General features: G+C 40.7%; 3 protein-coding genes across 4 annotated transcripts in view; 2 read left to right on the top strand and 1 right to left on the bottom strand.

Annotated features, from left to right (window-relative positions):
- The window catches only part of LOC116057798 (zinc finger protein OZF-like), a 32,961-nt gene extending 12,824 nt beyond the window's left edge, over positions 1-20,137 (bottom strand). For both annotated transcript variants that reach the window (XM_031310393.2, XM_031310392.2), the window contains exons 1-2: positions 19,935-20,137; positions 107-1,799 (exon numbers count right to left, since the gene is read on the bottom strand). In XM_031310393.2, the coding sequence (XP_031166253.1) occupies positions 316-1,799; positions 19,935-19,971 (1,521 nt within the window). In that variant the 5' untranslated portion in view covers positions 19,972-20,137 and the 3' untranslated portion in view covers positions 107-315. The remainder of the gene's footprint in view (positions 1-106; positions 1,800-19,934) is intronic.
- LOC116058582 (gastrula zinc finger protein XlCGF57.1-like) overlaps positions 1-25,043 on the top strand; it is a 308,880-nt gene that overhangs the window by 140,968 nt on the left and 142,869 nt on the right. The window lies entirely within an intron of this gene.
- The window catches only part of LOC116057809 (gastrula zinc finger protein XlCGF52.1-like), a 17,336-nt gene continuing 15,916 nt past the window's right edge, over positions 23,624-25,043 (top strand). Inside the window, exons 1-2 of the mRNA XM_031310414.2 lie at positions 23,624-23,776; positions 24,449-24,520. Coding sequence (XP_031166274.1) covers positions 24,481-24,520 — 40 coding nt within the window. The 5' untranslated portion in view covers positions 23,624-23,776; positions 24,449-24,480. The remainder of the gene's footprint in view (positions 23,777-24,448; positions 24,521-25,043) is intronic.

The raw sequence follows: 25,043 nt of genomic DNA, 5'->3' as shown, positions 1-25,043 counted from the left end.
TATAAGAAAAGAAAAAAATATTAAAAAAATCGTTCAATAATCGCAATCGAGGTAACTTGTTCGATTAATCGCAATTATGATTTTAGCCAAAATCGTCCAGCCCTACTTCATAATCCAATTTGTTTTTACGACCTGTCAAAAATCACACTTAAGACATTTTAAAGTCTAACGTTCTAGTTTTTGGATTTTAGACCTTTAAAAAAAAAAAAGGACCCACAGAGTATGACATCTCATAACTTTTAAAGATTTCATTCATTTGTTAGTGTTTATACGTTAGATCAAGGTTCTCCGCTCCTTTCAGACGGCAGCTCCACTTCACACAGCTAAATGGTTTTTAACATGCGTTAGGGTTCTCATGTGTTTACGTAAACTCCCGCTGTCTGTATAAGCTTTCTTACAGACTGAGCAACTAAATCGTTTCTCTCCTGTGTGGATTCGCATGTGTATCCGTAAACTTCCACGCTCTGTAAAAGCTTTCTTACAGACGGAGCAGCTAAATGGTTTCTCTCCTGTGTGGATTCTCATGTGTTTCTGTAAACTTCCACTCTCTGTAAAAGCTTTCTTACAGACCGAGCAGCTAAACGGTTTTTCTCCTGTGTGGATTCTCATGTGATTCTGTAAATGCCCGCTCTCTGTAAAAGCTTTCTTACAGACTGAGCAGCTAAATGGTTTCTCTCCCGTGTGGGTTCTCATGTGCGTCTGTAAATGTCCACTCTCTGTAAATGCCTTCTTACAGACAGAGCAGCTAAATGGCTTCTCTCCTGTGTGGATTCTCATGTGTTTCTGTAAACTTCCACTTACTGCAAAAGCTTTTTTACAAACGGAGCAGCTAAATGGTTTTTCTCCTGTGTGGATTCTCATGTGTCTATGTAAACAGCCACTCGCTGTAAAAGCTTTCTTACAGACGGAGCAGGCAAACGGCTTTTCTCCTGTGTGTATTTTCATGTGTTTCTGTAAATTTCCACTCTGTGTAAAAGCTTTCTTACAGATGGAGCAGCTGAATGGTTTTTCTCCTGTGTGGACTCTCATGTGTTTCTGTAAATTGTCACCCTGTATAAAAGCTTTGTTACAGAAAGAGCAGCTAAATGGCTTCTCTCCTGTGTGGATCCTCATGTGTCTATGTAAATGTCCGCTCACTGTAAAAGCCATCTTACAGACTGAGCAGCTAAACGGTTTCTCTCCTGTGTGGGTTCTCATGTGTGTTTGTAAACTCCCACTGACTGTAAACACTTTCTTACAGACTGAGCAGCTAAACGGTTTCTTTCCTGTATGAGATCTCATTTGTCTCTTCAGATGTCCACTAGTGCCAAACCTTTGCCCACACTCAGTCTCACCAGTACTACATCTCAGATCACTGACCGGGACTTCAACATTATTCAGAGACTTTAAACCTGACTGGGGTTCTCTGGTCTCCTTCCAGTCATTATTGTCATAAGTCTTAGATTCAGAAGAGTCTCCAGTCTTGTCAACAATATCTGGTTGTAAATGTGTATCTGGATCTGAGTTCATGGCTGGTTCTGGTCCTCCACAGTCCTCTCCATCAGCTTCTGTTTTCATCTGTTCAGTTTGTCTTTGATGAAGTTGTGAGAACTGAGGGTTCTCTTCTTCATCTTCACTCTTCATTGGGACAAAGAACTTGGTCATATCAGCCTCCTCTAGCCCTTGAAGCTGCTCTTCGCCCCGACTGATCCGCAGTTCCTCGTTAATGGGTGGGGGCTTTGTGTCCTGGTCCAGACTGGAGCTCCAATCCTGCTGATGTTCTTCACCAACAATCACTTTCTGGACATCTGATGGTATAGCTGAAACACAAACAAACAGCCATTCATGTGAATCTTAATCATTTCCTAAAATGTTAAATTGATTAATTCATAAGGACACATGTTCATATTTACATCTTCTTTACCCTAGGTCCCCAAAGGTCATCATACAATACTGAGTGCAAATTGCCTCACTGCTGACTTTTTGAAGCCAAGAGCTTGTTCACTTCCATTCTGAAAACATATGACATAACTGTGCTTTTCAACCAGCTTTAAAAGCTGTGCCCGTCTGAGAAAATGACCTAGCTGGAAGGTAGGACAATTTCTGCTGCACCAGATCAGAGGAGATGAGGCCCTGCTCGACTCCATGTTAGCTACGGCAAACACTATGGCTAACCATCTGAGAAGTGGTCATTTGAGAAAGGGCAGGCACTTTAAAAAAAATACCTGGCAGGTGAATGGATGGACCATCTGTCTTTTGCGTCTACAATTGTTTTTTTTTGAATGAACAGTCTTGGGCATCACACACACCTAAATCATTCCAGTTGCTGCCAGTAGCTCCTCCCCTAATACTGATGGGTGCGGTAAGCTGGTTGTTCAGACACAAGCGCAGTATTATATTTATTTATTATTTCTGAGTGATAATTCTCGCGTGATATTGCAAGATTACTGCTGCCGTGCACTCAATACCATTTAAAAAAAAAAAAAACATGAGTGACCGAAAATTCTCTCTCTCCGTTCAGAATGACCAGCGGAAAGAATTCCCTCTGCCCAATTTGAATGTGTGGAAATAGCCAGTGATTTTCATACCTTTGTTTTATTAAAAAAAATGAACAATCATGTTTTATTTATTTAAAAAAAAGATTACTGTAGCGTATGAGACCGAAGGAAAAACTACATGGTTGAATGCAGTAGAGTACGGTAGGTTTACAAACTAGAAACGGCGGCAAGCAAGCAGGAAAGTCAAAGCCCCAGCCATGGCAAAACTGGGATACCATATATGATGACAGGGCTCCGTGGTTGTGGAGGCTTGACTTTTTCAACAGCCTGCGGGTTGCTTATTGGGATTACGGTGCAATCTATTTGGAGTGGGTCAAAATGGCCATGGTAGTCTGCCTAATTCCTGTCTCCAGTATGCCAGCAGAGAGAGGATTCGCCCTGCAGAACCGCATCAAAACAGCATAGCAATGTCGCCCTTTGTACTGTAGTTTGTATTGTTTAATTTCCTCTGCCTAGCAAATAGAAAACATGCCTATTTTAATTCGGATCTTCACTTTAAAAAAGAGGCATGGCTTTCGCTTTGCATGGTAGAATTTTAACTTGCACTTGTAGATGTAGCGACGAACTGTGTTAACCGACAATGGTTGAACACGGTCTCACGGCAGTTTGTGAAATGGTCACGTTTTTTTAATGTATTGATTTGTGTACACGGACACGATTATCTTGTTTATTTCGTGTTGCTGAGAACGTAATGTATTTGTGCTGGTCAGCACGTAATGGGAAGCATCTATACGGAGGTTGGGTTTCGGGGTTTAGGAAAAGAAGAACGGGGAAAGGACACGTCACACGCCGGGACACGAGCCACGGTCTCTGGGGGACACGCCACAAAAGAAGAACGGGGAAAGGACACGCCGGGACACGAGCCGCGGTCTCTGGGGGACACGCCACAAAAGAACGGGGAAAGGACACGCCACACGCCGGGACACGATCCTCGGTGTCCGCGGTGAAAGTCCTGTGTTGTTTGACCCATCCACCACCCCAACCAACCTTCCTAAGCGGATTTTCGGCATTTCATACTACTCGCTACCGTAGTCGTGCTAGATGATGAAATTCAGAAGTTAAGAAACGTTCTTAAACTGTCAGCTTTTTTAACTCAAAAATGAGGTATAATGTAATTTAAATTAGGTTTATTGACCATGAATTTAAAAATAAAAATGTTGAAAAAAGTGACAAAAACCTTTTAAAAAAGTGTCAAAAGCATTAAAAAAAAGAGCCAAAAACGCTGGAAAAAGCACCAAAATTCAAATTCACTTTTGACCTGGATGTACAAGAAGTTCAAGGTTGACAGGAAGACAACACAACGGTTAATTTGTATAGAGGAACTTATCTTTGCCCTAGCAATCGAGCATCTTGCAGAGTGTATCTGTTCAGATGGTTACAGTGCAGACAAATGTATTAAACTAAAATATCATTATATGCTGATGATGTTTTGTTGCACGCAGAGCTTTTGCCGTAGCCTACGTAAGTGGCCTGAAGTTTATACTTGTGCGTTGGTGTGTGTGTGTGTGTCGGTCAAATAGCAGGGCCAGCACGTGTGTGGGGAGTGTGTGGACCATCTCTGGATATAGGATAAATTGACGAGCTAATAGCCAGCATATCTGCAGAGAAACTTGCATGCTTAGGAATTCAGATCACAAAGTGCCACACCTCTCTATTCGAGGCAAAATATCCTCCATTAGTATCTAAATTACAGTCTAGTATACAGTTTTGGAAGACCCTTCCAATATCACTACTAGGGTAAATCAATGCCATCAAATGATCTTTTTGCCCCAATTATCCGTACCCATTTCAGGTTATTCCTGTTTCTTGTCAAATCCTTCTTTAAAACAATTAGACTCAATCATAGTCCCATTTTTGTGGGACTTCAAAAACACATAGAATAGGCAAGGCACAGCTTTGCAAATCTGGAAGGGAAGGTGTCTTGGCACTGTCAAATTTTTTCATCATATTATTGGGCTTCAAATGTTAGGATCATGACATAACTGGCTAGATAACAGCAACCTCACCAATCTGGCTTGAGATGGAAAAGGAGGTATGTCATCCTCACTCAGCCGTTCTATAACAATACACCATTGAATCATTGTTTAATTGCAATGTAGTAGTTCACAATACCTTGTGCATTTGGAAACAAATGAAATCACATTTTAATCTGAAGCCCATAGTCTATGATCTACTTATTGTCAGAAACCCTATCTCTGTACCAGCAAATTAAGAGAACACTTTTAAAGTTGGAAAAAAGGCGGGGGTCCATACAATAAGAGATCTGTACATTGAGGGCACCTTTGCTTCTTTTACGCATATACAAAGTACAAACTACCAGGAAGCAACTTCTTTAGGTATTTGCAAATAAGAGTCTATGTCAAAATAATATGAGACCTTACAATATGAGGTCAGTTGATGCCACCCTGATGCCTGGGTAGCTCACCTGGACCTAGAGTGTGTGCCCATGTATAGAGGTTTACTCCTCGACGCAGCAGCCGCGGGTTCGACTCCGACCTATGGCTCTTTGCTGCATGTCGTTCCCCCTCTCTCCCTTCACATCTTCAGCTGTCCTATACAAATAAAAGGCCTAAAATCCCAAGAAGAAATGGGTATTGAGATCTCAGACACTTTGTGGGAGGAGAGCCTGGAGCACATCAATCGATGCTCTAATAAAAGGCAAGGCACTTCTTATTCCAATTCAAAATTCTACACCGTCGGAGAGGCGGCACAAAATGGTCCCTGAAATTTCCCCTACTTGTGGCAGATGCCTCTCAGCTGATGACACACTAAGCCAGAGTTTTGGCATGTTGGATCAATATTTTCAAACAAATATTTGACAAACTTAAAATTCGACTAGAACCAGAAACACTGATTGCTATTCTGGGAAAATCTGAATATTTAAGAAAATTAAGCAACACCCAGCTACGTTTCCTGTCCTATAGTCTCATCACTGCAAAGAAACTGCTTCTCACGCACCGGAAAAAGAAAGATGTTCCCACTAAGATGTGGCTCAGTGATCTTAAGAACACACTACATTTAGAAAGAATCAGGTAAAGTCTTATGGGAAAACTTTCATACTCTGACAAGGTGTGGTCACCTCTCACTCTTCATCTGTAACCTACGAAGTATCATTCTTCCTGTAACAACACTGAAGTAGAACTGATGGAAGGGTAGGGCAGGGGGGAGGGGGGGCATGATGAGTGTATTTCTTATATTGTTTTTTAATTTTTTTGTTTACGCGTTTTACTTTCAGTTGTTAGTTCTGTTCTTCATATGTTCTACAAAACAAAAGAGCATATTATATATAGGTTAACGTATGTGGTTGTTCACATTCACTGTGTGCATATTAACATGCTCAATAAAAAATTTGAAAAAGTAAACTATTAACTACACTTAAGACTGAAGTCTCTAACGATTTAAAAAGAGTGACAGCATACTCATGAACGGGTCCAGCGTGGTTTGAGTGCACCATCGGCAGGTTCGCTTTAAATCATGTCTCCTGTATGAAAGAACGGTATCGTGACAGCACTGCATTTTTGAAAACACATATTTCAAACTCAACAGAGGAGCGACATCAACTTTTAAATTATCAGCTGATTTAGTTTGGCATGTCTTCGTTATTTGTAGCGTGGACACAAGGGCTGCAGCTCATTCGGAATACGATCTCGTATTTTACGAAAATAGTTCACCGAAACGTGTTTCTCAAAACAATTTGAGAGAGAAATAGGCCATGCAGTTGCTGAATCTGTCTTCATTTCATATCAGTAAAGGTCAGTTTAAAAGATTTTTGTCAAGTTTTGAGAGGCGGGGAGTCGAACCGGCCACTCCTCATTTGCATAAAGTTGGCTGGATTCAGCTTTATGCAAATGAGAAGAGGGCGACTCGACGGCCCGCTTCTCCATCCCTGTATGGATGGGATATTATTTCTATCTTTGTTGTCAGTCTGTTGATGTTTCAAAAAGAGTTTAACCTGAGCCAAACATAAACAATGAACGCCACAGAACTTACTTACATAAATTACTTTAACGTAGATTTTCTTTAGGGCTTTATTACATGGTATCGGACCGGTGCATAAACTCCAGTACTTCCCAGTACCAATACCAGCGTTTTAGGCAGTATCGGAGCTGATACCAGTATCGGAACATCTCTAGTATGTTCGGGTATATGCTTGGGACTTTAGCTTATTAACAGTAACCCCCAGAGTTAGACAAGTCGAAACTAGGGGTGCACTGATCCGATATTAAGATCGGATATCGGCCCCGATATTGACAAAATAGCTGGATCGGGGATCGAAAAAATTAACAGATCCACGGGCCGATCCAGTTTTTTTTGTTTTTTTTCTCCCCTCCATCGCGGCACTGGGACCCCGGTTAACTGCGTACCCTTCTCACTCATGGTAGTAACTTTATAACACAACAATTAATAACCCACAACTAACTTTCTTTAAAAGGATAAAACTAGGGCTGCAACAACGAATCGATAAAATCGATAAAATCCGATTATTAAAAAAAGTTGTGGCACGGGCGCACGGTGATGATTCAGCACCTAAAACGTAAACATGTTGGAGTCCTTGATGAGAAGGAAGGGAGTTCAACAGCAGGGTAAAGTCACTACAGAATCCTACTTTTGTTCCGTTTTGAAGTGAGGAACGTAACGTCCCTCTTCTGGTGCTGGTGTGGTGTTTACTCCTTATCCAGCTTGACAAGCATGACAAGCTAGCATTAGCTTGTTAATAACAGTAGTAAAGCAGGCAAGACTAAAGACGTTTTTATTCACTCGCCTTTTGTGGCCCATTCATTTTTCAATCTGTTATCATGTATATATTCTGTGCTTTGTCCCGTATCAGTTATTGTTGACAAATATGTGCGTGTGTTGTACTTTTTAATTTCATTTTAAAGTTCTTTTATAGCACTTGGTCATCTTAAGCTGTGTTTAAATGAACTTAACTTGCACTTACTACAATGATGGTAATAATTTAATGAATAAGCTTCAAGTAAGTGTGTGTGTGTGTGTGTGTGTCTCTTGTCTGTATCTGCTCTTTGGGTTTCTTACCTTTACACAACTATTAACTAAAACAACAAGTATGTATGTACGTATGTATTGAGTTGATGTAAATTAATGATTTTTTTTTTTTTAAATCCGATTCATCGATTAAATCGAAAAAAATAATCGACAGATTAATCGATTATTAAAATAATCGTTTGTTGCAGCCCTAGATAAAACACCATACCACATAACAATTTGTGACTTACAAATGTAGCTACGCCGCCGAACGGCATGTTGGGTAACATTATAGCTGCTAGCTAGCCAGGTAGCATAACAGTCTGTTAAGCTGGTAGAGGCTCCGGTCGCTACTGCACATTCAAGAACAGAGAAGAAAGTTAGAGGATGAAGAAAGACCGGAGATACACCAGAACAACGTACGCTCAAGAGAGGAGCCGTCTGTTGTTGTCGTCTATTTTTTTTGTTTCTAAAAACTCGGACATAATTTAGCCACTATCGTTGCCCGTCGCTCTAACGTTACTCGGCCGTGCTAACGTTACCGTGCTAACGTTACAGTGCTAACGTGAAAGACTTGTCACTTCAAGCATGCAGCAGAGCAACATTATGAACGCAATCCAGCTACAGTCCCGCTACAGACCGTTGAGAAAGACGGGTTCAGAGCAATGATTAAAACACTGGATTTAAGATGCCTTGCCTCGCTGAAATACGTCCGCCAACCTACAAACATTATTCAAACAGCGAAGGAGGCTGACAGCAGAGCTACGTTCAGTCGCCCACTACAACCACATTACAACCTAACTTAACCTGTGGCCAAGGTAGTGTTACACATTATATAACAACTAGCTTACAATTATTTTGTTTTGAAAGGGAAACAATGTTAAAGTTGTTTGTATGTGTATTCATTCGATTTGAGTTTATCGACTTTTTACTACTTTGCAGGAAAAAAAAGTTTAGATTCTGTAACTGTTGCATGGATTCTCCTTCATATAACGTTTTATAATCTTGATGAGCCAAGCAAACCCTTTAGTAATCAAAGCTTTTAGTAACCATGATGACATTAAAATGTTTGTGATATTCAATGTACTCCTGACAGTAGAATAAGCCATTATAAACCTATATAAAGGCCCATTATTGTTATTTATTTAAATTCATTTTAAGAAGTTTGATTACATTATATTTTCGATTTGAATGTACAATTGTTTTTTAAATAACAAATAAGAATTCAATACATTACATCTGTTATTTTGTCTTAGTTAGGAAAGTCTGGTGCCTTTAGTCTCTTCCACATGGTGGAAGGAAGGTATAAGGTGCAAAAGGTATACAGTTTATTATTAATTCAAGTTAACCTGTTTCAAACCGGTTTAGTCTGCACCATGGAGGAGAAGCGTGCATTTGCGTCGGTCCTCAGGCGGTCTGGCAAAAACAAAGGTCTTTCCGTTCATTTTGAACGTGGGGTAGCGCGTTTAGGCTGCTGCGGTATGGGGCTACAGGGAGGAGTCGATAAGAACCGCAGCGTTGTACTATGTGTAATTGTTTAACTCTGCGTGTACTTTCCTTTTTTTTTTGGAGCGGAGCTGCTTGGGAACGCAAAACGAACTCCAGTGTAAACTGACAATACAGTTTATCATGTTTAATTATTTTTTGATTAATTGCCCAGCCCAAGTTTGACATAAAAACAATCGCTTCGGGCTGTGCTTTCTAACATGCTGTCAGCATTTGGTTGTTGTTATACGTTCTGTCCACTCGAAGGAAATTCAAACAATTAGCCTCGAAGGGGCACCTACGTCCCGGCGCAACGCATTTCTGGCCGCCGCTTTGTTTACATTTATTTTCAACCATGAGCACACGGTGTCGAACACAAATCAACAGAGAACCCTGTAATGAAACATTAATGATTAAGCCAAACGGTGCCGTCACTACTATTTTCAATGTTTGCAACTTGTTTTTTTGCAGATTGACAGGTAGGGTTGGGTACCGAAACCTGGTTCCACTATGGATCCGGTTCCTACGCAAACGGTAGTATTCAGACCGGATTAGAACGCAAATTTCAGTTCTGACAGAAATATTTTCCCTCTGTTGCTCCGGACAGCGGCAGACTTTTTTTTTCTCTTTCTCCTTTTTCTGCCGAGTGGCGCACGTGCTCACTCGCGGTGTGAAGCGCGTGTCCGCGCTATTCTGCGACATGCACTCTATCACAGCTGATAGACGGCTTTTTGTACACGCTCTGAAACCGACGTAAAAATATATCACACTTTCTCTGTAGTCTACTGTTAGCTAGCTATCGTAAATGAAGGCTACTTTTAAAATGACATATTTTCCCTCTGGGCTCACCAAAACGGACGTAAAGGCATATTAACCATTCACTGCACGTGATCGCTAGTAAACATAGTACACTTGCTCTGTTAGTCTATCATTCAGGACAAGACCCTGTAGCCTGGTGGTGGGGGAGGCGGGACAGCCTCCCCAAATTGTCTGCCCTTTCAAACTCAAACCTGTGTGTACAGGCCTCTTGGACACCATCTGAGAGTTTTCTCCTGTGCAGGACATGCCATAAGTCAGGAGAGGTGTCTTATCTTGCCAGAGAAGGCAAATATGGTCATTTTTCTGCAAAAGAACTGCTAAAGTTTGAAGCTGGTTGGCATACCAACTCAACATTTATTTTGTTGTTACTTGTTAATAGCGTAACTGTTATTTGTTAAATTATTGTAGTTTTGTGTTAGGTGACTTAGGTTTACTTATTATATATTTAAGTACTTTAAAACATTAATATATTGTTAAATTTAAATAATTTTCAATTTTCTTTGATGTCATTTTTCAATCGTTTAAGAATCGGAATCGTTTTAAAAGTACCGGTTCGGCATCGGAATCGTAAAAATTCAAACGGTACCCAACCCTATTGACAGGTTACTGAGATCAATTATACAACAGTGGTTACCAACTAAATAAAAGTTCAATCTGTATGGCAGGGTTTGACGTAAACCCGGGGCCAGAAAGAAAAGAATGTCGGGCAAGTTGACTGAACAGGCCAGCGGCATTGGTTGTGCCTATTAGGGCTTTGACTTTTGCCCAAAAATCATATTCGAAGTTTGTTTGTTTATTAATATTAATATTCGAATATATTTAAATAGTTATTAATAATATTTTGACCATTAAATGCCTTCAGTAAGGCTTATATTGGTATCAAACGTCGTATATGTTCTGTCCACCAGAGGGCAGTGTATCAGTCAGTAGGCGTGCAATGATGTTGTTAGAAGAAAAACACACTGCCACCACTGTTTTTTTTTTTTTAAATTAAAAGTCAGTCCCTGGATTAAACACAAACAATATGCTTTCAACAGGAAGGTCGGACATTTCACCGTAGCCTACGTAAGTGGTCTGATGTTCATACTTTTGTGCTGGTGTGTGCGTCGAGTCGCGTGTGTATGGGTGTGTGTGTGTGTGTCTGGGGAGTGTGTGTTAGAGTGAGAGAGTGACGGTGATTACCGGTAGCTTCAGAGCGAGTAGCGACTCTATAGTCTTAGTGAGAGAAACAAAGTGTCTCCTCTGTTCTTTCTGACCACGGTGGGAAATCTGTAGCAGGAAAAGTTAACCCTCTCCTTGATTTTACGTTGTTTATGGAGAAAGAGAACCAGGAAATGAGTCGGGGGAAATGCGCTACCAAGCCACGGCCGAGCGACGTGCGTCGCCGTGACGTGTAGTTACATTTTGAAATGCGTGAAAAAGCCTCGGAGTCTGAATTGAAAACAAGGTTTACAAGCAAACACATTTACAAAAAAATAATGCCCATAACAGGTTCGAAATTTGAATATTAAGGGCTGCCTAATATTCGTTCGAATATCAATATTTTTTTTAATATTCGAATTATATTTGAATATTGAAGTTCGGCGTCAAAGCCCTAGTGCCTATCACAGCGTATTGCTCGCTAGCTAACTGTAAAGTAGCTTCCACGGTGCCGCGTTCAAACGCTGTCGGAAATTATACAATCAATTCAAAATGAATGTTCAAGGTAGCGCAGTAAACATGGCTGGGAAATATTCAGATTACTACAATATGACCACGAGAAGGAAACACACTTAACAGATGGCTGTTAAAAAAACATGAAACACTTACTATAAATATCTAATATTTGCCTGATCACTATGTCTTCTCCTCTTCATAATATGGCAGTAGTTGAGACCAAATGTTTTGTACTTTAATTTGTCATTGTACAGTAAACAGAGAGAAATAAAGCTTATTTTCTTATTTTTCCGTTTCCGCTTTGTCGCGCGCCGCTGTAAAATAATTGAGTGGTGCACGCCCTCTGGTCGTGCATTCAAAATACTGGCGCACCAGCGAGATCTACTAAATTTGTCGTCACATTGGCGCGTGCCAGCTCGGCTACAGCTACTGTAAAACGCCCTTTACTCTGCCATGCTAACGTTACTCGGCCGTGCTAATGTTAAAGACACGTCACACACAAGCATGCAGCGGAGCAACATTATGAACGCAATAACAATCCACCTACGGTCCCGCTACAGACTGTGGAGAAAGAGCAATGATTAAAACACAGGAATTAAGATGCCTTGCCTCGCTGAAATACGTCCGCCAACCTGCTAACATTATTCAAACACCGAAGGAGGCTGACAGCGGAGCTACGTTCACTCGCCCACTTTTATACAACAACCTTACCTACACACAACGTTACCTGTGGCCAAGGTAGTGTTTATACAACTATCTTACAACTATTTTGTTTTGAAAGGGAAACAATGTTAAAGTTGTTTGTATGTGTATTCATTCGATTTAAGTTTACTTTACTACTTTGCACAATAAAAATAGTTTAGATTCTGTAACTGTTTCATGCATTCTCCTTCATATAACATTATTGTACAATGTTGTGGAGCCAAGCAAACCCTTTAGTAATCAAAGCTTTTAGTAAACATGATGACATTAAAAGTTTTTTGTGATAGTCTATGTACTCCTGACAGTAGAATAAGCCATTATAAACCTATAGTCGAGCAAAAGAAAGAAAATACCGTTATATACCGTGAAACCGCCAGAATCTTAAAAAATACCGTGATATAAATTTTTGGTCATACCGCCCAGCACTAACGTGTCTACAAGCCTTAATGTTTAAAAAAAAAAAAAAAAAAACGTCTGAATAGCTAGGCCTACTTCTTCAAACACTACAAAATTGTGACAAATCACGGGCCCGGGTCCATTTAACAGATCCGGCCTGATTCTGGGCCGGATCCAGTTCGGAACTGATCCAGATCTGGCCCACCTTTGGGCCAAAATTACCACAAAATAATCCTTATCGGTTCTGGAAGTGGCCCAGTGCCGGTCCAGATGTGAGAACCGGATTTGCACCGGTTGGCCATAACTTTGAACTCACACATGCACTGACTTCACAGTCTAACGCCCCAACCCCCGGACTTTCGTCTACCCACCTACTGTGCTATATTTAATACTATTGACAATATTGATAATACTGTGCAATTCCATTACTGTGCAATATCTATTGAAAATGTGGCGCAGCACTGCTGGCGACACGGGCACGAGAGAACGGGCGAAGAATTAAAGTTTACAAGCACAGAAAACGCTGTTAACAGTTTGAGACGATGCTTCCTGTTATTGCTCAACACCCCCAGCACAGAGTCTACCAGCAGTGCTCCAAAATAACAGCTAGAAATAAAAACCACAACAATTAGGGATGCATCGGCTGAACATCGGTAACGGGCGATATTTGCCTCGTTAACTGCCATCGGGGAATAAAAATGACATTCGCCGATGATTATGTGTCATGAACGCTGTGCTCAGGAGAAACTTTTTTTCCCTCTTTTTATTTGGGCGGGGGGAGAGACCGAGACGGAAGAGGGCACCCGCGCACTCTCCTCAGTAACTTTGATTAAACAAAGAAGATGGCGGTCGTGTGGCAATATTTTACAGTTTCAGAGAAAGATCAGCGTTTTGCAGTTTGCGATACGTGTTCCATTGAAATTTCAAGAGGGGGGGCTGTTAGAAAGTCATTTAACACAACAAATCTCATTGGACATTTGAGAAGCAGGCACGAGGCGGTGTACGGCGATTACCTGCAAGCTGACCAAAAACGGAAAAATGAAGCCGCCAAGAAAGCGCAAACCCCCGGTAAGACTCAGACTTCAATTGACACGGCGTTTGAGAAAGCCAAACAGCTGCCTCCAGACAGCGCCAAAGCGAAACAAATAACAAACAAGGTGACGGAGTTCATCGCTTTAGATGACCAGCCTTTCTCTGTAGTGGAGGACGTGGGTTTTCGGAGTCTGATGAAGTTTATGGAGCCACGCTACACGCTGCCGAGCCGGCGTCACTTTGCCGAGGTCTGTCTCCCCGAAATCCACAACATTGTGGCCACGCACATTCATGAGCTACTGGCTTGCGACATCGCTGCAATCAGTTTCACCACAGATATATGGAGTTCAGATGTAAGCCCTGTGAGCATGCTTAGCCTCACGGCACAGTGGATTGATAAGGACTTCAACCTGGTGAAGGCAGTGTTGCACTCCCAGGAGTTCGCAGGTACCCCTCAGCATCTGCCATCTCGGAGGCATTTGAGAAAATGTTCCAGACGTGGAAAATCGACAAAACCAGAGTGCATGCTGTCGTGAGAGATAATGCTAGGAATATGACGAAAGCTATGATGGACAGTGGTCTGGCTAGTTTTGGCTGCATGGCACACACACTGCAACTGGCTATTCATGACGGTGTTTTTAGCCAGCGCAGCCTCACGGATGTTGTGGGTATTTGCCGAAAAATCGTCGGCCACTTTAAACACTAGGGCTGAACGATTAATTGCATTTGCGATAATATCGCAATATGTTAAAACGCGATTTCCTAATCGCAAAGGCTGCGATTTGGTCACGACTCTGCAGAGAAAAGCATCAACTAGCACGCTAACGCTACACTGTACCTTGAGCTGATTTCTGTCATTCAAACAACTGAGTTGTAGTTTAAAACTTTTACAGCCATTTTAATAAAATTAAGGGTTTTATTCTGGTTCGAGTCCATACGTGCAGTTAATGGATACAGGCACACAGAACTGAAGGCTCGGTTGGCAACGATTAGCTAGCTCTGATTAGCGGTTAGCTCCAGTTAGCGGTTAGCTCCATTATAAAGATATGGAGTGGAGGAGCTGCCACTGAGAGGGGTAACAACCAGACTCTGATAAATGACGTTCGGGGAGCTTTCACAGCAGCGTGGCCGCGGTGTTTCAACAGTTTTATTAGTACAGTTAATCCCACGGCAAGAACACCAGCAACTAGCTAACGCAACGATAGCCTCTCTGCACTCGGCAGCACGCAACTTCACGAGGGGGAGGGACTGGAGGCAGCTCCTCTCTGTGCACTGTAAAAAAAAAAAAAAAATACACTGTTGCGTGTGTGTGTGTGTGTATATATACTATATTTTTACTTTTTTAACTGTCTAGTGTGTAATTGTGTGTTGTTCATACTATAAAATGATTTATTGTTTGTCTTTGTTGAATAATACAGAAGACAAAGAGCTTAAAAAATAATCAAATCGCAATTTTGGGAAAAAAAAAAAATCGCAATTAGATTATTTTCAAAAATCGTTCAGCCCTATTAAACACTCACCCCTCGCCTATTCACGTCTCCAGGCTGTGCAGATCCAGTTCGGAATGAAACCAAAAAGGCTACAGCAAGATGTTTCCACTCGCTGGAATAGTACATTTTATATGATGAGAGCTTGCTGGAACAAAAGCGCGCACTTGCTACATATGCCGCAGACTACGACCTCCCGGCCACTCTCAGTGCGCACCTGTGGCAATTAATTGAAAACTTTATAACACTCCTCTCCCCATTTGAACAATTGACGAGAGAAGTTAGCTCATCAGAAGCATCAGCTGCAGATGTCATCCCCTCTGTGACAGCCCTGAGACGTCTTCTGAGTAAGCAGGCTGACACAGACCACGGCGTTAAAACAACAAAGACCTCATTATTAGAGGCTGTAAATAGACGCTTTGATCAAATCCAGTACGATCCCACGTTCTGCATTGCCACCTATTTGGATCCCAGATACAAGGATCGTTACTTTGATGAGGATGTTAAACAACGCGCTCGAGAAACACTTGAGGCACACCTGTTGCCTGCTGCCGGTGCAGAGGATGGGACGCGCGATGGAGAGCGCGCACATCACACAGAGCGCAAGAGGCAACGATCCGACAGAGCAGGGCCCTCCCTGCATGATGTGTTTGAGGAGATTCTGGAAGAAAAATGGACCAGAGAGGACAAGTACCTCTGTATCCCAACAACTGTGTATTTTCCTGGCAGAGACCACTATTCCCAGAGGTGAGAGCGCACTCTGCTATTGGAGAAATAACCACCTGCGTTTTCCAGAACTCGCACAAATGGCACGCAAATACCTTAGTGCGCCATGCACCAGCACCGAGAGTGAGCGGTTATTCAGCTCTGTGTCTCATGTCTTGGATGAAAAGAGAAATAGGCTTTGCTGTGACAAGGCAGAGATGCTTATCTTTGTAAAGAAAAACATGCATCTTATTAAGAAATAGGCCAGAGATACAGCAGGTGACTTATGTGTCATTAATGATCAGAAGTGGAGGTACTGTTTTTGTTTTAAAAGATGCCCTCATGATCCAGCCTGTGAGTTCTGAAACTCTAATGTTTTATTCTGTATGAGAAATACACAAGGTGAAAGATAGCCCTATTTATGTTTGTATTTATGAATAACAAATTTATTTTAATAACATTATTTATTTCACTTGTTTTTGCATTTACACTTGATGTATTTTTTTTTTATTTATCAGAAAAATATCTTATCAGTTTTTTATCAAACTATATCAGTTTTTGTTCATCAGGCTAAAACCACTCAAATAATTTTGTTGGGCAATGTACTGAAACAATCTTTTCATAGATTAGTTAGCAGTCAAAGGTTTTTGAATGTTATTTTTCAGAAAATAACTTGTCATAAATAAGGTTATAACTAATGTCAACCAGAAAGTGACATTAAAGGTTGTTTTTGTTTCATAAATTGGTCTGATTGAATTTGTGCTCATTCTAGGATAGTGTGATCAAGAGCCGAAAGACTTGTATGTTTCCGTGGCACAAAAGAAGGAATAAATAACAAAAAGAAAAAACATCAGCATCGGCCATCAGCCAAGTTGTTATGTTAAACATCGGTATTGGCCCAGAATTTCCCAATCGGTGCATCCCTAACAACAATATAACCACTTTATATTTAAACAATCTCCGGACAAGAAAACCTCATAACGCTACAACTATTGCAATAATATTGAAAAATGCCGCGTCACTTTATGGACCTTCTCAACTCCAAAAACTATGGAGCAAATTGTCAATTCGGCAAAGATTTACGCAAGACTGCCTAAATTCGAAATCTGAACCGTTCATTTCTCACCTAAAACGTTCTCAGAAGTAAATTTAGTGATGAATAAGATGGCGAAAATTGTTTAAATTGTCCCGTTTTTGGTCTGTCTATGTACCGGAAACCCGACCGTCATTGAATGCCGAAATGAATGTTGGGATACGGGTGCTGCCAAGTTCATACAAGTTACCAACCAATGCATCCTCGGTAAAATGGGCGCGTCAAGTACATTTCCGGGAATCTTAACTGTTCTTGGTGAAATGCGAACTTTGGTGTTGAAATTAATCAAATAATCGATGCATCGGGATGCAGACATGGACGATGCTGCATCAATGCAGTGGCCCACCATAATCAATTATAACGCAATGACGTCGCTCGTTAATTTTCCGGCCGCGGCATAAACATTCAAATGAAAAATCACACACACACACACACACACACACACACACACACACACACACACACACACACGAGTGGAGAGAATCACAAATCGAGAAGGGGAAAGAAAACACTGAGAAACATCGAGAGACACTAGTTAGCTTGGAGAAGATCTAAGTGGAATAACGAAGCTGAAGAGGTGTAGCTACACTACGGCACTTTTCCTGTCTAACAGCAGTGGTTTAGAACAAACGTCGTGCTAGTGTGCCTGGCTAAAGTTGGAGCTAACGGACTAGCTAAAGTTGGAGCTAACGGCGGAGAGTTGCTGATTCGGAGGACACTGATGGACTGACTGATGGATTTGGACTGGAGAGGACGACAGCGCGTTTCCCTGCTGAAGAGGACTTTGCCGTAGCTGGTGACTGGTTTTTGTGTTTGAGCTGTGTTTCTTGGACTAACAGCTAACTGTAAGTTGGATTTCTGTGTGTTTGCTTCACTGAAGATAACATCCTGCTGGCTGCTGCACGTCCACATGAGCTACCGTCAGGCCCGCAACTTTTTTTTTTTTTTTCCTCTCTCGGCGTGCGTGGTTGGGTAGGTGTGTGTTAACACAGTGGTTTGATAGGGTTTGAGTAAGTTTTACATTGAAACTGCTGTAAGGAGGAATAATTTTGTGTAGCTGGAGTGTTATAAGTGGAAACTGATAGAGAAACGGGTAAAGGGGTAGTTGTGTGCAATATCATTTGAAGAAATATTGCAGTTAGCATATTTGAAGGGTGTGATTTGTGTTATGTTTTTTTTTTGTTATTCAATCTAACGGCTAAATATTATTTGTACATTTAGGTTATTGTTCAGTAAACAATACCTTTTTTGTTAAAGAGTTGTCTGGGGTCAGTTATTCCAATACAGCACAATAGATCTGCTGGTTAAAAGTAGGGTGGTATATGACTAATCCAAAATAGGTAAACCTTCGTGGTAGCTACCTTAAAGAAATTAACCCAAACACTTCATCATTCCAGTCTGAAGTTACGTATTGCAGCTTGGGCATTGCACTTGACAATGCAAGTTTGTCAAGTCAAATATCCTATATGGCTTTAATAGAAAAATTTATTTTGAAGCATCGTGATTTCGAATCGAAGACCTGATAATCGTAATCAAAAGATCAGTGAAGATTCACACCTCTAATTGGGACAGTACTTTGGCAACACGAGATGACGTTTCACTGGGACACAAGAACACACGTCAATAGAAGAACACAGATTGAGAAACGCCCTACGTCAAGAGTGTTTGAAGTGCTTTGAATGCTGGTGGTCTGCTTGGTGTGTGTGTGTGCGTGTGCGTGTGTATTGACTGCAGTAATGTATGTGTGACTAATACTACTAAATAAGATTTGTGGTACTTACTATTATGGTTATAGGATGTGCAGTGATAGGGTACTGGTGCAATATTTTTTATATATATATATGCTATGTTAAATTTGATATGGTATTATGCAATTGGATAATGTATGATTATGTTTCTATGTAGGATAACTGCATGTTTATGTGCGATGTGTCACCATTCGTTTCTCTCGAATACCCAAGACGAATTTCTCCTATAGGAGACAATAAGACCGTATCTTATCTGTATACTGTGCAATATCATTACTCTCACTGTCCAATATCTATTACTCATTGAATATGGTCACCACTATTGGGCAATATTCAAATCATGTGCAATAACCCATAATGCATATAACTTGTATATAAAACCATATTTATTTATTTTTATATATGTATATAGCGTCTCAGAACTGTGCGCCTTACCCCCCCTTTTTTTGCACTACTTATTTTATTCCATGTTGTTACATTTATATATTTTACGTACATGATGGCACTGGAAAAGGAGTTGCTTTTAATCTCGTTGTACATGTGTATAGTGACAATAAAAGGCATTATTCTATTCTTGTGCTAAAGGACAGTTGCCTAACCCTATAATAGTCCGATTTACAGATCTGGCCCAGAACATACTGAAGGCTCTAGGCCGCATGATTTTCGCTATCACGCTCCGTTGATAAAAGCTTATAAAAGTTATCAATTGTAATTTCAACGTGGCCAAACTACTGTACTCCGTTCTATCCGACGTGTCCTCTGTGAATTATAAAAGAGATTTGAATTCGCCAGTTTTGTCGTCAGATGGAAGGCTAATGCTAGCAAGCTAAGGCCCTTGCTAAGGGTGCTAAACATAGCGTATTTTCCACACACACAGCTAATGTCCTCCTGGTTCTGTTGACACCCCAGCTTCCACAAAGTAAAGAATCACAATCAAACGCTGCCTCCCGCTTCACCTTTCGACGCCACAACACAACGCGGGGATCACAACGGGCGCATCGCGCAAAACGCAGGCTGCAATAGCCAGGAGTTTGTAAGCTGTACTTTGATACCACAGGTGTTAGCTAAGTTAATTAGCCCCGTAACAGGAGGACACTTTAACTACAACCCGTTCACAGTTGCTTCTGTCACTAATACACCTACAAGCAGATACATACTTAAACGTTCTTAATGAATCTTCTTATAAAACACATTAGCTTTCAGGAGATAGCTAGCAGCGGCTAATAGTCTGTGAAAACGTTAGCAAACGTTAGCTTAGCCTCATTAGCACGCCGGCAGAAAGAAAACAGACCTTCTCCTCGCAGCTTCTGTTTCCGGCGTCGGTCCATCTCGGAGCAACAGACTAGCTAGCTAACTCCTCGGGGGTTTTCTGTCGTTGTTTGGATTCAGCTAACGGCTTCTCTTTTCGCTGACTGCTCCGGTGTTTAGCTAGGTCGGTAAAATATGAACGGTGGTCTTCTTCTTGTCGGATTTAATGGCGGATCCCACACCCAATAGGTGCATACCGCCACCAACTGTACCGGAGTGGGTGTAACATCAGGGCTTTCCATACTTGAAGTTATGTAAGAAATTAAAGAGCGAAAACTCAAACAAAATACTACATCTTACAACCTCATCATGTAGCTTTAAAGAGAGCCTTGCCGCATTCCCACACGTTCTCACTCCCTCCCTAACATCCCTGTCCTAGCTCATATCTTATCATGTAAGATATTCCTCTCAGAGTTAGGCCTATACCCCATAACGACATGCTCAACATTTTCAGGAACATTGCAAACATCACTTTTATCTGATATGATATCAGATATTATCTGACATTGAATAAAAAGTTGATTTTAATCCAGTATGTCCAAATCTTAATCTGGAATAAACCACTTCCTCTCTTCTGCACTTCCCTTTGAAAGTCTTCCCCTTTAAATAGATAGATAGATAGATAGATAGATAGATAGATAGATAGATAGATAGATAGATATTTATTTATTGATCCCAAAAATGGGAAATTACGGTGTTACAGCAGCAAAATATCAGAGACACAGCACAGGAATTCAAACTATTCATGGCTGCACGCAGTAGAGTCTGAACAAATGGCGTGACATTGTAGTCCTAGAATTATAGAAACTTTTCCTGCTGTAAATACAGTTACTCTATCATTCATTATATTGCATAATGACTAGATCAATCTGAGACTCCTGTTCCTACATGTCCACTCCTTGGCTCTTTAGCTCCGTCAGTAAACATTTGCATATAGCTAGTTGTACTAATTCCTCTTCATATAATCTTGAACGAAATATCCATTGCTGTCCTCATTCCTTTCGATCCATTCTCTCTTCTGCTCCACAAGTTGCCAGTCCACATTGGGTGCTGGAAAAAATATCTATGGAGGTACATGACCCCCACACAGTATTTGTGGTGAGGGAGGGGGATGAGCAGGTGGACCACATTGCAAAGGAGCGCTAAGAAGAGAAGTAAGATGTTCATGTATCATTAGGAAAGGAATTCAGGGGTAGACACTACCTCTCTGTACAACCTGAAGTTAGTTTTATGAAATTGCTTTTGTATAGTAAGGTGTGTGTGTGTGTGTGTGTGTGTGTGTGTCTGTGTGTGTGTGTGTGTGTGTGTATATATATATATATATATATATATATATATATATATATATATACAATTACAGTAAATTATACGGTGGCCGAGATGGTTCAACACAAATACAAAAGCCACAACACAAACACAAAAGCTACAACACAAACTCAAGAGCCACAACACATACGCAAGAGCCACAACACAAACGCAAAAGCTATAACACAAACGCAAAAGCCACAACACAAACGCAAAAGCCACAACACAAGCGCAAAAGCTACAACACAAACGCAAAAGCCACAACACAAACGCAAAAGCTACAACACACATTTCACAACAAAATACAATAAAAAGTCTAAGAGTGTAGTATTGTACCAATGATGAAAGTTATTTCATTAGATGGTCATTTACCACCATCTAGTGGACAGATTGTGGAACTACATCTGATGTGTGACTTCTCTCACACTGACTGGGTTCCTGTTAGACTGGTTTTGACATCACTCTTTTTTTCTGCCCTATAATTATCCAGTGGTAGTACTTTTTACATTTTTTTCTCAAGCTGTTCAACATGATTCCTCCGTATACATTTCTGATCAAACCATAATCCTAAATATATAAATGTAACGCTGTTACCCTTTCCTTTGAACATAGTATTGAAGAGGCATATTATTTAGCCTTCTCTTTCTGATAAAGAACATGTTTTTCAGATCCTTCACTGAAGTTCAAGTACTAATACTAGCATGTAGTTACACTACTAAAACATGGCTATTGCACGTACTATATATCCTGATCTTTTGCACATCCTGCACTAAACCATCAACAATCAAAATGTATAAGAAGTGAATGTACTCATTGTCCAGTAAAATGTTCCCTGTCCGTGTTTTGTCACGATATATGAAGGTTCTGAATTAATATTGCTGCTGCATTCATATGTGTGTTGCATTTTGCTGCTGTAGATGTTCATGGTTGTGCTCAATTTAACTCCATTTACTGTCATCTGAAAAGGAACTAAAGCTGTCAGATAAATGTGTGTGGAGTGGAGTAAAAAAGTACAGTCTGCACATGTCTGAATACGTTACTTGTTGATTCAACAGTGACATTTGTTGTGCCGTTAAGTCTGTCCATTTACGACCATTATAAATATGACATTTTAAGTCCACCTGAAATTCAACTGCAAGTTTGTACTGCTCCATTGAACATTTCTGCTCTGCATCGCTTCCCCTGTGTTCTTCTTTGAGAGAAAATCTGAAACCAAAAGAAATTTCGTTTCATTGCATTAACCAATCAGCATGTCTGTTTGTTCCCTGTCTGCATTGATGGAGATGAAGACCTGTGAAAACTGTGTGTGAAGCGGTAACCTTCTATCACAGACAGTCACACCACCAGCAGCCTGAAACACAGCAGAGGCCACGGACTGAGAACAACAGCCCGCATTAGCTTTCCCGCTAAAGTCTCCTCCTTCTCTAAAGGCCAAAAAGTTGCACTGCAAAGACTACAGCCGACGGTCAACTACCACCAACGCACTGCGCCTGTATATTATTTTCTATATTAGATGTCTCCCTGCTATTCTTATCCTTTGTAATTACGATCCCTAAATATTTCACTTCAAAGTTACGGGGATGTTATACACATTTCATCAGAGGGTAAACGTGAATAGTTCATAACTCACTTTTTTTTTTCTTCATATTTAAACGTAAACAAGTGGCTTTAGAGCAGGGGTCTTCAACGTTTTTTAAGCCAAGGACCCCTTAACTGAGAGAGATGGATCATGGGCCCCCTACTACAGATATTGTATAAAATTAAGTTGCATATTAAACTGGGCATACAATAATGTGTGGGTGGCCTAAAGCCTTCTTATATACCTTTTTAGTACATAGAATACTAAGCTTATAAAATATAAATTGTTGGCATGATTTTATAAAACATGTTTTAATGTTATGCATACATATGAATATAAAATATATAAATGTCTGTGGATGGCTACCGTAGAGACTACTATACCTATAGGCCAGTAAGCCTACCATCAATGGTTTTTTTCCACAGATAGGCCGATTTATATTTGCTAATAATATGTTGGATTATGCAAATTATTATACACTATACCATCATTTGGCGGGCCCCCCTGCAGTAACTCTGAGGACCCCCTATTGAAGATCTCTGCTTTAGAGAACAGAGAGACCCTATTTAGTACTCCTGAAATCTGTGCTGTCAATCAAAGTCCAAACGTACATTACTTTAGAAGTATAAAGGATGATAATACCTCAGAATTATACTTAAGTACAGCAGATGAGTAAATGTACTTAGTTACATTCAATCACTGATCTTATCTCATCTTTATCAAAGGCCTCTTAAAACGCTGTTTTATTCTGAAGGGCAGAGGAGTGTAGCGGAAGTTGTGTTTGTGTTTCTGGGTCCCGGAAAATGTTACGACCTCCGGCCCATTGTTTGCATTTTACCGCATGATGATGAGGACGGCGGAGTGATTCCTTTTTTACAGAAAGACACATCACAAACCGCTGCATGTGGCTTTAAAACCTGAAACACAGCTACAAAGAGCAGGTCTGTTTTCTTTCTCTGACTGGAATCGCGTTAACTGCTATTGTTTGCAGGGAGTCCGTAAGCCAAGCTAATGTTAGCCGCATCTAGCTCCTGCTAACGTGTGTTATGCTGCGTTCCAGGCAACCCGTAACCTGTGTTTCCACAACCTTCTACCCGTGAAAGTGCCCTGAAACGGCAGCCAACCCCGTAACTTACTACCCGTGATCTCGTACCAGATCGTTGTACTCCCAGTTACAGTTTTTGACGACACACACACACACACACACACACACACACACACACAAACAACAATGGCGACCCCATGTTGATGCTATAGCTACAGACGCCGGTGATTAACGCCGATAAATAGACAAAAATAGGCAACGTAAAGTAATTCTGCACATTTTAATCAAAATAATACACATACGATTGTGTACTACGACAGGTTATGTTTATTAAATGAAGCCCAACATATGTCGCCGAGTAGAAATCGCTAGTATCAGCTATAGCTATAGCGCTAGCTAACGTCAACGTTAGGTAGCCGCTAGCTAACGTTAGTTAACGCTAGCTAGAAGGGTTTGTCGTGACTTTGCCTGGAACGCTACCAAGTCGTGAGTCGTGACTTTAAGTCGTCACTTACGGGCTAAAACATTATTACACGTGTGTAAAATTCCGTATTTTCTTAAATTACAGGTCGGGGAGAAGTCGAGGAAAGGCACTTCAACATGAACTCTGAGAGGAAACTGTCAGCTGACCAGCGGAGAGGTGGGAAACGTTTACAATGAATGTTATATATTCGTCTCTACCTTGTATTGATGAACTGGCACGGGTTAAACCTTACATGGGCAAAACAGCTTTATTTGTATAGTACATTCAGCAACAAGGCAATTCAAAGTGCTTTACATAAACGCTAAAAAGCAGTTACGCAGCTGAAATAGAATAAGACAGATATGATATACAGGAATAAAAGTTAGTGCAGTTTAAAGGACAATTCCGACGCAAAACGAACCTAGGGGTTATTAACAGATGTGTACCCACTCTGTCGCTCTCTGGGACGTGTTTTCATGCTAATCGAATGTGTTTGTAGCTTGAAAGACGCTAGCACGGACCGCTGACTAGCTTACAAATACATACATACATACATACATACATACATACATACATACATAGGCAAGAAAAAGTATGTGAACTAGGCCTGTCGCAATAAATCAATTAATCGCATGATAAATAAAAATGAGCTCAATATTTTTTAAATGGAAATTATCGCGGCCAGAAAAATTTCCATTTT

Source organism: Sander lucioperca, chromosome 24, assembly GCF_008315115.2.
Source record: "Sander lucioperca isolate FBNREF2018 chromosome 24, SLUC_FBN_1.2, whole genome shotgun sequence".
NCBI lineage: Eukaryota > Metazoa > Chordata > Actinopteri > Perciformes > Percidae > Sander > Sander lucioperca.
This window is presented reverse-complemented; position numbering and strand designations above follow the sequence as displayed.